Raw genomic sequence first — 11,341 nt, forward strand, 5'->3', positions numbered from 1 at the left:
AGTGTATTGCGCAAACGAACGCTCTGAGATCGTGGTCAATGAATGATAAAAAAATATGTTATTTTTTGTACGTTATTACAAAGTTAGTCGTACACTGTGTGCATTACTAATAAAAATCTTACGTTACGGACGTTTTTTCTCAGTTAGGGTACCCCTCCGCATCGTCCCATAAGGAACTTCGTTCCAAAAATATACTACTGCTTTGTCTATTGTGACATGGATAGTCAATAAGCTATTTTTATGACTGGCATATCTATCAGTTCTCATGTTATAAAAATTTTGCTGTTTCCCGTTATAATACGAACCGACTATCTGGGTATCGGTATCTCATCACCATCTTCATTCGTTCCTAGGGTCAGTGTTAGCATCACTCCGGTTTGAGCCCCGTGAGCTCACCTACACGTTAGGGCGAAGCTGAAATAGTCTCTCAAGGCTATCAGCGTAGGTAGTAAAAAAAAGTTAACACCCTTCTGCCTATTTCTAGAGCGGAACGATAATGCATTGTAATTTAAAAGCTAAGTCGTCGTGTTCAAATCCCGCAGTCAGGCGGTCATTTTTTTAATAATGAATTACGTACGTAATTCATATTTTATAAACGACTTAATGATAAATGAAATATCGTATAATAACAGTCGATTAACAAATTTTATAAAAGTGCATAGTTTCTGGTGGTAGGACGAATTATAAGCCCATTTCGGTTCGTACCACCATCTTGATTATTTCTGCTGCGATGCAGTCATACGTTCCAATTTGCTGCTATTTTTCCTAGTTAAAGCTTCTCCAAGCATTAGAATTTTAGTTCTTGATATAACTTTGTTTTATTCGTTATTGCAGATAATAGTTACGAGGGATAGTCAATCATGTTCATCCGAAGGCCACATGCCCTTTGAAAAGAACAGTGAGTGTTCTCCGGCATTTTTGAAATGCGAAAAATCGAAAAATGGCAGATTACGGGGTATAGTACATCAATGTCCTCAAAATTACGTGTACTGGTCCATAAGCAGGCGATGCGAGCTAGTCGAGAGAGTTAGGGACTGCAAAAGGACTACTAACAACTGGAACGGTAGATGGGAAATACCAATAGACAGACATAATGTAGCTTGGTAATGTGACAGCGGGACATTAAGAAATATCGAAAAGACTTCGATTTTAAAGTATGTGATAATATACTTTATTAATAGTGTAAAAAGTGTAGAATAGTCTTATCTAATAAGGATTTTAAGTCATAACCGTTTATCGTTAGGCTTCTAAACAAAATTATTGCACAAACATAGATATCCACTAAAATTTTCAATTATAATAAGTAGCAGTTCCAAAAATTATAGAGTTGACTCTATTTTTTCTAGTCTCAATTGAATTTGAAACATAACCAATACATACATATGTGGTTGCGCAAACTGTTATGTTCTATTAATAATTATCCAAAAAGCGATAGTTTTAAACAGAACTTGTGAACAAAATATTGTTAAATTTTTTTGAACACATTATTTTGATCACGACTTAAATTTATACAAATAAATTATTAATCAACGATATGCTTGTTTTATTTAGTTGTAACATATAACTTATTTCTTTTAGTATACGAAATAAAGAAATGTCGACAAAGAAACTGACAGTATATATGAGCAGTGCTTTATAAATTTTATGCTGTAACAAGAGCCGTTTAGACACAGACTTACACTATTTAAATTAATATTACATCAATACCTATACATGACATTAAAACACCATTGCAAAATAATGATAGTTCTGTTGTTATAAATTCCGTGATATTTTGGTCACCTTTGTAATTTAATGCATCATTAAAAAGAGTCCCTATAAATGCATGACAAGCTGTGTTACTTGCAATGATATTACCTTTTAAATCAATTGTTAGCCTATATGTTGCGTTGTCAATTGGCTTAGCTAAATCATTTCTCTTTATATCTTCTGAATCTCTGTTTTTAAGACCTGTTTTAGGAAATATAGGATGACCATTTGTAACTGTTTCCTTTGATTCGATAAAATTGTCTTGTTCAAAGTTTTTAGGGTTTGACGATATTTCGTGTTCTCGTGTCACTGAGGTCAACTGCGGGTTAGGCTTACGATGAAACAAAAAATCTAGAAACATCGGCAATAAACTCACTGTTGTTGAAGTTACATTTTCATCAATCTGATGTTCTTTAATTAATTTACGATTGTTATTAAGCAGTCTATTTTCAATTATTGAATTCGGTGTAGTTTTTGATGATTTATCTGATAGGCCATCTCCTAATGTTGTAATGGCGAATGATTTATCCTTTAGTAACATCTGCTCTGTTACTAATAAAGTGTTTTGTTCATTACGATCTAAAATTATGTCAGTTTTGCTTTCTGTTTCAGCTAATGGCTCTTCCGATAATTTGTTTTGTTGCTCATTCGTTTCTAAAGCATCGATTATATCTCGTATGTTATTTAATTTTTTATGTGCTTTATATCGATGTGAATCAACATTAGTATTGTGTTTTATGGAATTTATTGTTTTGTCTTCCAAGTCATCTTTTTCATATTTCGACAAAACATCTTGCAATTTATTTATGTAAGCTATAGAAGGTGATTTAGGAGTTAATACATTAGGATTAAAAGCTATTCCTCCCTTATCCCAAATAGAAAGAGCGCGTACCATAAATTTAATGAAATCTTCCGGCAGCTCTCTCCAAAATTTCGTTAAAGCAGAGTCATCTAAACACCTACTTAAACTAATATATTCTATCCGAATGTTTACGTTTCCATAATTTTTTTCATTTGAATAAACTTTTTCCGTCCACAGTGTATTCATGGCGATTTCATTATTTTCTTCACCTATAATATGGTAGTTTGATAATTTGGTATCGTTTAAAACAACTATAAGTCGGTATATATAAGATGGATGTTTCTCAGATAGCAGTTTAATATACGGTATGTATTCGTCGAAATCGATTTCTTTATCTTTCTCTATGAATACGTGCATCCATACTGTTTTTGCAGTGCTTGGTTTATTCGTTTTATACAAGCCTGTATCGAAAATTTGATTCGTCACTGGTTTCAATTGCGCCTCTGGCATTAATGTTAAAATAAAAAAGCTATTGTATATTATAAATGTAGTAATGGTTATCATTCCAAGTCCAATCCACCAATACGCTACAAATCTGGTCCAGTGATCTGAAAACAATGTTGTGCATATTTTTAAACATTAAAATAAATTGAAATTAATTTAAAAACGTTATTGCTGGTGTCATTTGTATAATTACAATAACGTTTATATTTGAATATTTGGTGAGCATCTAAACAAACAAAATGGGAAATGGAATATGAATTTCACATCGTTATAAGAAAACATGTTTATTAATAAGGGATATAGCGACACGATGACTTTATGCAAATTTTGTTTACCAAAATTAAAAGTAAACGTATAATACCTACTAAAACACTTGCATGCACACTTAAAGAAAGTTTCTAAATATTACGGTCCAATAGATAACATTCATGCTAGGGCTGTAGTTATAACTATACTGAGACCTTAGAACTTATATCTCAAGGTGGGTGGCGCATTTACACTGTAGATGTCTATGGGTTCCGGTAACCACTTAACACCAGGTGGGCTGTGAGCTCGTCCAGCCATATAGGCAATAAAAAAAAAAATCGTGACTCACTAGCACGTAAAGCCATTATAAAGTTGACAGAATGATTGAACGTAATTAAACCGACACAATCTTATGTTTACTCATACTTTAAACATACGCATCTCGTAATATAAAATTTTGAATAATTTACTTAAATAAGTATGATAATTAATGATGATTAAATTACCTGGCCAATGTTTAATAATAGCAGCGGCTCCTTTCAGATTTACTTTGATACGATTTCTGTTTGAAAAGGAACGGCGTCGGTAATGACGTGGAATCGACTGATCTTCCTCAGAGAGTTCGTCATGCAGCAAAGGATAATGCTCACGGTATTCAGACATCACTATCCATAAGACTCACTGTTAAGAAACGAGTATATTCATTATTGTTGGTGATCTGCTTGATGATTATTAAATATAAATAAATTTACTAGGCTGTACAAACATTTCCCAAAGCTAATATAATGTGAGATGTCATTATCGGAACGTCAATAATTTTTTAGCTGAGATGTTAAACTCATTTGATTTTAGCTATATACTTCTTGTTTAGTAAAGCTTACACAAATTTAGAAAAAAAAATATAGTTACATTGTCCATTGCTTCTGCAATCCAATCATGATTTCGGATTAGATAGGTCGACATTTTATTCTAATGCAATTGAAACTTGCACCTCTTTTCTCTTGGCCGGGTTATTGGTTACGCGTTGTGGTGTTTATGAACTCTGGTGGCCACTTAACACCAGGGCAGCCCTAAGTTTGTCTGTTCATATACAATAAAAAGTTTGTCATGCAACCAAAATAATTGACTTACCATAATTCAATAAAGCATAATTTACGAAAACAGACCACTGAAACCAGCAATGTTTATTTTACAACTTGTATATTATTTATTGTCGTTTTAAATGAAATATTATTTTATAGATGATAAATTTTCTACAATTGCCGCGTACGGTGCACGATGTGCGACTGCATATACGCGATAAGTATAGCATCAATAAAGTAAATTGTACGCACGCAAATTTTCAAATGTTTAAAAATTTAATTTTTCCGCTTTGAATAGAATTACTGTTGTATCAACATTATTTGATGGCACGTACGGACGTGATGTCGGATTTGTTATTACTTAAATGTTGTTTAAGCGTTATTAGAATGGCAAAATGAGTCATTTTCATTACATTTTCGTGGTATTTTTTATAAAGTTACGTAATACCAGTACATTAATTTTAAAGAATTATAATGTTCGTGTCAATGCGGTATAGTATAAGCCAAATCGAAGTCCAATTTTTTTAAGTATATTTTGATATCTTGTACGTAAACATTACGTATCTGTAAATACTTCTAAACTTTTAAAGAATGTTCTGCTGCGAATTATTTTATGGATTATCAGTCCTAAGGGAAGAGATACAATGTTTTGGTGATTCTGGGCCTAAAAACAACCACTACAAAAATTTAATGTTGTACCTAACATTTGCCATAATTTTAGTGCGCTATTCCTCTAAAATTGAAAAAAATCAAACGAAGAAAATGTTTATTTTTTTCTTGTCTGTTAATTTTTGAATGTATGAATTAATAAAATGTTTCCAGATATTACAAATAATCTATAATACATCTTTTTAACAAAAAGTACGTTCTTTGAAAAAAAAGTTATAGTGACAAAAATTCTAAATTGGAATACGTTCAAAATTTTTGGCGAATGTCAACATGGCGTAAATTATTAATTAAATACCTATGGTGCTTGGTTTTTGATTTTGAATAACCATATTAAAGGATTCTACAGAAGGAAATAAAACTTTATCAGGTAACAAATAAGGTTTATCATAATTTAAGTGTCAATTAATATTAGAAATAGTGAAAGTCCTCATTTGTTGCACACATTGCCAAATACGTTCATAAGTATTTCTATAAAAATTCAAAATAATATGATTATTATTATTGTTTCATATTATGTTTTAGCTATTTTCGTATTCAGGATGGTGGATCACGATCCAGGCCTTAAACAGGAGGAAAACTATCCTCTTTTAAAGGTGGATGCGGGAGGAGGTGATTCTTGTGTGGGTCCTCAAGCGCCGCTTACTACGGTATCTCCAGGATGGACCATTGCTTCTGGGAGAAAACATTCTTGGCTTAATCGGTGGCCCGGTTAGTTATAATGGAATAATACAAACACAACTTTGAGTCTTTCCGCATTTTTTTTTAAATATAGGCAATAATATTGTAACCTCTCCTATTAAAGTATTCGTCCAAGCTCGCTCATATTACGTAAGTTTTAACATTAACATTAACGTTAGTTTAATATAAGTGACTTAATTTAGTATTGTAATAATACAACCAAGAGTAAATGTGTTTAAAATTTTAAATTTATCAGCTATAAATACTAGTTTATTATATATATTACTAGCTGATCCGGCAGACTTCGTAGTGCCTCAATCGATAAATAAAAGACCTAAACTTTTGTATAAAATAAACTTAAAACAAACAAAAGGAATCCGCCCAACGGGGGACACATCAAAGGGAAAACAAAATTGTTATTTTTATTTAATTCCGAGCATTTTCATATTTATTTACCTTTTAAACCTTCTCTGGACTTCCACAAATAAAATTAGCCAAATCGGTCTAGCCGTTCTTGAGTTTTAGCGAGACTAACGAACAGCAATTCATTTTTATATATATATATATAGATAGATAAATATATAGATAATATTAGTTTAATGTCAATAACTATAAAATATCGTTACAGAATTATTCTCGGCCTGTTGGATGACGTTTATTTTATTGGGAATATCTCTTCTGGTATTTTACGCTATTGGTATTAGCGTTTACAGACACCAGGGTCTTATATTTGTAAATTGCAACGACACCAGACCATATAGTCAAGTTTTTTATCATCAAATAGTCTCAGCAGAAACATATTTTCCATTCAGCTCGTACTATGGATATCTATCGAACATGGTTACGCAATACCCTGATCTACGTTTGAATTGGTTCTTCCTGATCGACGATTCACAGCAGTATACCTTCAATAAATTAGTTCAAACGAGAAAAACGAATGTCTTTGAGAAAAACAACAGGAGATCCATTCAAGATTTTAGACTGAAATACAAAAGTGTAAATCTAACTATAATGCTCTTAAGTAAGTTTATGGCGACGACTCCAATGAGGTTCAATTGGAGAACTATTCCGGCATCGTATTTGAGTTTTTACGTAAGGACCTTCTCAGTCTGGCGCAACGGTGGCATAGGGATGGATTTATCTATATTCAATGCACGATTTAACAGTCGATCCGAAGATAATAGAATCAAAGCAATATTGAAACAGCACAATGACGGTATTCAACCTGAAATTTATTCCAACGTACTCAGCACTATAGACTCCCAAGAGGAAACTGAGTTTTTCGCGTTAATTAACCAGTTTTTAAACGAAATTCGATCCATTCTTAATAAAACTGTGTTCTTTTCTACGACATCCGAAAAGAGGCATAATTTTAACGAGCCACGCAAAGGTAAACGTGAAGTAAAGGACTTGTTTCGTATTAAAAGTTTTGATGAAAACTGTACTGCTCACCGCCATTTGTCAAACTCATCCAATAACAAAGGAGCAGCAGCAAGCGAGAGCAAATTAAATAGCAGCGTATTCCATACATTAAGGACTGTCGGCGATGTGTTAACGTTTTCTAATTCAAGCTCTAATAATACTCCATCGCAAAGGGATATAAGAAATATATTCCCTGATAAGATGAATGCGACATCAGAAATGAAACGGGTAACGAATAATAGTTCAGAATCTCCTTCGGTAATGTTTTTCTATGAATTTTCATTTTTGAGTGACGGAATGGAGCCGGTTTATGTGTTGCCTGATTTCGAAAAGAATTTAGGAGGCTTAAACACACAAGCAACATTAAAGAAAAACACGAGAGAGAATCGGATTGCCCCTCAACTTTTGGCCATAGATTCGGAAGGTGTTTTTGTAGCGGCTTCTACTCGTTTGCATCCATTATTGGGATATTTAATTGGCAATGGCTGTCACCATTTGCACCCCAAGTTTGCTATTCAAAATGCTTTATCTACTCATTGCTCACGATATTTTCGAAATGATTTATACTGCGATAATATTTTTTTGTTGTGAAAATACTCCGTTAACGTTTATTTTGATTAAATAAATTTGTATGTTTTTAATGCAATTAAAATAAATAAACTAGGTTTTAATCTGAAGCGTATATTTTCAAAGTATAGTCGGCTCATTGGGCCATGTTTTAAGATTTTAAATAAACTTTTGTGCCGACTTGAATAGGATACGTTTGTCTTTATTCCAATGGAGTTGAATCTTTGAGCTCAAGGCTCCTAAGTACTGGAAAGTTAATGAACTTTGGCGACAGATTAACGCGAATCCGTAGACTAGCTAACCTACTATATCTGCTAATTCCAAGATTCCAACAATTTGCAATAAGCGAGACTTCGCTTTCGACCAATGACCAATGACATGCTTATATATGTAATCACTATTATATAACAATATGAGCTACGAATGTTTGAGAATTAGGTTGAGTTTTGAGCCTAAGCTGGTTGGTATTACTTTTTGCATATTCCTGCCGTAAATCAATCAAGCTTGAAAAGGTGTGTCCGCTATTTCAATGTAATAACTTGGCAGTGGTAAACCTGGTTAAATTTGCATTAGACCACACTAATATATTTATTGCATAGTTGGAGATCTTCTACTGGTGGTAGCACGTCCTGTGAGTACACACGGGTAGGCCGTTTGTATGAAAACTGAGATCATAGAACTCATGTCTCAGGTGAGTGGCGGCATTTACGTCGTAGATGTCGGTGGACTTGACGACCACTTAATACTAAATGGGCCGTGTATTTGTACATTCATTTATTAACAATTAAAGGTGAGTGAACGAGCTCACTCTAGTGGTTACCAGTGCATATAGACATCACAATGTGAATATCGCCACCCAAGTTGGGTGGTGACCCAACCCACCTTAACACTTGAGGTCATATCTCACTTGTATGAATAAAAAAGGAAATTCTAATCGTGAAGGATGTCTATTAGATTATTAATTCAAGTTATATGCAATATTCACAATAATTGCGTTGTTCAACTAAATGTTGACACGTATGTACCTACGTGGTATGTAGACATTGACAAAACGGTATTGTGAAAAGAAAAAAGAACATTCAATGAACTCAATGAGTGTACTTCAAAAGTATAATAGGTTTTTTTATTTTATTTTAATTCTATTAATTTAATTATTATAAATTTAATTTTATTCTATTCATGGTTTTCACTTAATGACTAATTATAAACTGATTACTTTTTGACTATTAATGTACGACAAATTGTATTAGCTACTGTTGGTTGTGCCTAATAAATTAATAAAGTCCAATTATCTATGGATTCATGAAGTCATCTGTCATTTTATAGACAAGCAATACAAAAACATTAAATTATTGTTAATGTATTTGCCAGTGCTCATAATGTTATTGAACTATGGCGTGGCGGTTAAAAAGATCAACTTGAAATGAAATTGCCATTTAATATAGTTTTGACTCCAATTTTGAAACCGTATTTGGGAAATATAAAGTCGTTTTGTCAACAATATACATTTGTAATTAGTTACTATTATACTTGCTTCTACGGGACTGTCGGTTTAGTATGTCATTCAATATTCAGTTATGATACCCATTCAATACTCAGACGACCCTACGGTTCGGACGGTCTTAGGCTGTAATTGCAGTCCATAGACATCTTATGAAGTATCTCCTAGTCTAAATTGCATTGAAGTAGCAGTGATATATTATAACCGTCAAATAGTAACGTGTGCTTGCTTTACTGGGTTACACCAATTTACTACTGGCTTGGTAGTATTACATTCATACCGTCCTATTTCATTCTTTATGGTTTATACTTCAGATAGAAGTAACTAAATTAGGAATAAGCACCCGTGGTCTACGATTCTTTGAGCGCCTGCTAATAGGCAGTAGTAGTGGTTATGCTAAGGTCGCTTGTGTTAGATCTTCTCACTTGGACTGTAATTGTCTATTTTCTGTTAGTATGTATGTAGGATCGTTTGGAACCTCGGGGTCTGCGGAGGGACTTCGGTTCCCTCTGTATTCTGTACCGTATGTTCCATGCTCTGAGGACATGTTCGAGATGATACCATCGTCTCGTTTTTACCATCGCACCGCCCGCCACCGGAGTAGAGTTCATCCATACTATCTGGAGCCACTACGTTTATCCACAGTGCGCTTCCAGAGATCTTTTTTGCCTCATACCATCCGGCTTTGAACGAGAATCCTTAACGGTGTTTTCCGAGCGCTATGACATGTCCTTCTTCAAACGAGGCTTATGGAGAGTATTAAATGGTAGGCAGCGGCTTGGCTATGCCCCTGGCATTGCTGACGTCCATGAGCGACGGTAACCACTCACCATCAGGTGGGCCGTAAGCTCGTCTGCCTTTAATGGCAATAAAAAAAATGCATGTATATAATGTTAGATAAAGTTTCAAATGTCGATCAAAAAACCAAACTCAAAGATAAAGCCGAATGGTAATTTTATTGTTTCAGGTGTACCTAATTACATTCTTTCAGAAGTTTTTATCGTTTGAAAATCGTCAACTTGAATATTGTTTCAGTTTATTAGTATTCATCACCTAAAAACACATTTAGGAGAACAGCCGATGGCGTCGACGGAGAATATTTACAATTTCATGATCATTCACGATTTGAAGATCATAGCGACCTCAATGGGCTTCATACAATATGTTTGTCTGCTTATAGGATGTTTGACAGTAAGTATGATTATATAGCAGTAGCATATTATCTATTAATATTTCCGTAATGATTCAGAAATATGACGCAGTTTTATGCGTACCTACTTAACATAATTGCTACCAAACTTATTCTAAAAATATTACCAAAAATAAATTTATTTTGGGAGAACGACAAAGGAAAGCTCTTCCACCGAGCGAATGCTCAGTAGACCGACGTCGTCCACATGTCGTTGCTTGGAACTTGTATATTCAAACTCAAGTTGTATTTATTGGAGCTATGGGTGCAGGAGAACCATGACAAATTTTCGTCGGTCATTATGGCGAACCTTGAGGAAGGCCTACGTCCAGCAGTGGGCTGATGATGATGCTGATTACAAGAATTGAAATTTTGAGATACAGGAACAAGAAAGAAATAATAGTGTTTTTTTTTTTAAATTACTACGACACTAGAAAACCTTCCGAAAAAGTACCAGAATAAACATTGTCAAATCATATTTTTAAAATAACAAAGTCGAATTTTTTTAGAATAAAACAAGAAAATCTTTTCATTTTCAGGAGAACCCAGCATTATTTCTACCTCATTTATTCGGGCAGCTTGTCGTAATATTCATTAAAATAGTGAACGCTTTTCTTTCACTAACAAGAACAAATTCGAAGTCATTACGAGGGCTTCTTCACAAAGCACTTAGTATTTTGATAATGACTTTCAATTGGATGCAGGAATTTTGCGTTTTTAGACTGTTTCTGTGTGTTTGTGATTTGTGAAATTATTTGCTTTTGATTAAAATATGTTTAAAGAGAATGGAAAATAGTTTCTGCTTTGTTTTATTTTTTATATGTTCTTATGTTTATACTTTATTGGAAATTAATATATTTTTCGTATGTAGCTTAGGTCAATCAATTAGTGTTTTAGCGAAAAAGGTCTTCTTTTTAAATTGACTGTTATTA

General features: G+C 33.4%; 4 protein-coding genes across 5 annotated transcripts in view; 3 read left to right on the plus strand and 1 right to left on the minus strand.

Moving 5' to 3' along the window:
- The window catches only part of LOC114240655 (uncharacterized), a 43,395-nt gene extending 41,862 nt beyond the window's left edge, over nucleotides 1-1,533 (plus strand). Inside the window, exon 5 of the mRNA XM_089734372.1 lies at nucleotides 835-1,533. Coding sequence (XP_089590498.1) covers nucleotides 835-1,107 — 273 coding nt within the window. The 3' untranslated portion in view covers nucleotides 1,108-1,533. The remainder of the gene's footprint in view (nucleotides 1-834) is intronic.
- Nucleotides 1,148-4,910, minus strand: LOC114240577 (uncharacterized). The gene is made up of 3 exons (XM_028171154.2): nucleotides 4,433-4,910; nucleotides 3,808-3,982; nucleotides 1,148-3,159 (listed from the first exon to the last, which is right to left on the minus strand). The coding sequence occupies exons 2-3, from the start codon at nucleotides 3,962-3,964 to the stop codon at nucleotides 1,685-1,687; spliced, it is 1,632 nt and encodes a 543-aa protein (XP_028026955.2). The 5' UTR covers nucleotides 3,965-3,982; nucleotides 4,433-4,910; the 3' UTR covers nucleotides 1,148-1,684.
- Nucleotides 4,911-5,211: 301 nt separating this feature from the next.
- LOC114240704 (uncharacterized) lies at nucleotides 5,212-7,905 on the plus strand. Of its 2 annotated transcripts, XM_089734373.1 has the most exons (3): nucleotides 5,212-5,419; nucleotides 5,591-5,760; nucleotides 6,359-7,905. In XM_089734373.1, the coding sequence occupies exons 2-3, from the start codon at nucleotides 5,592-5,594 to the stop codon at nucleotides 7,741-7,743; spliced, it is 1,554 nt and encodes a 517-aa protein (XP_089590499.1). In that variant the 5' UTR covers nucleotides 5,212-5,419; nucleotide 5,591; the 3' UTR covers nucleotides 7,744-7,905. The 2 variants fall into 2 exon arrangements, with proteins under 2 accessions (XP_089590499.1, XP_028027158.2); XM_028171357.2 differs by having other exon boundaries at nucleotides 5,212-5,760.
- A 1,143-nt stretch (nucleotides 7,906-9,048) lies between these two features.
- LOC114240742 (uncharacterized) lies at nucleotides 9,049-11,189 on the plus strand. Its single transcript, XM_028171402.2, has 3 exons — nucleotides 9,049-9,274; nucleotides 10,256-10,411; nucleotides 10,949-11,189. Exons 1-3 carry the CDS (start codon nucleotides 9,143-9,145, stop codon nucleotides 11,156-11,158), a joined length of 498 nt encoding a protein of 165 aa, XP_028027203.2. The 5' UTR covers nucleotides 9,049-9,142; the 3' UTR covers nucleotides 11,159-11,189.
- Nucleotides 11,190-11,341: the final 152 nt, after the last annotated feature.

The sequence above is a fragment of the Bombyx mandarina genome, chromosome 17 (genome assembly GCF_030267445.1).
Source record: "Bombyx mandarina strain Sakado chromosome 17, ASM3026744v2".
NCBI classification, from domain to species: Eukaryota; Metazoa; Arthropoda; class Insecta; order Lepidoptera; family Bombycidae; genus Bombyx; species Bombyx mandarina.

Excerpts from the sequence above, each read along its gene's own strand:
- LOC114240577 (XM_028171154.2), bottom strand. The coding sequence starts at position 3,964 with ATGTCTGAATACCGTGAGCATTATCCTTTGCTGCATGACGAACTCTCT. Across the intron at positions 3,160-3,807 it reads TATTATTAAACATTGGCCAG|ATCACTGGACCAGATTTGTA; the intron begins GTAATTTAATCA and ends CATTGTTTTCAG.
- LOC114240704 (XM_028171357.2), top strand. The coding sequence starts at position 5,541 with ATGATTATTATTATTGTTTCATATTATGTTTTAGCTATTTTCGTATTC. Across the intron at positions 5,761-6,358 it reads TTGGCTTAATCGGTGGCCCG|AATTATTCTCGGCCTGTTGG; the intron begins GTTAGTTATAAT and ends ATATCGTTACAG.
- LOC114240742 (XM_028171402.2), top strand. The coding sequence starts at position 9,143 with ATGAAATTGCCATTTAATATAGTTTTGACTCCAATTTTGAAACCGTAT. Across the intron at positions 9,275-10,255 it reads TCTACGGGACTGTCGGTTTA|TTTATTAGTATTCATCACCT; the intron begins GTATGTCATTCA and ends ATATTGTTTCAG. Across the intron at positions 10,412-10,948 it reads TGCTTATAGGATGTTTGACA|GAGAACCCAGCATTATTTCT; the intron begins GTAAGTATGATT and ends TTTCATTTTCAG.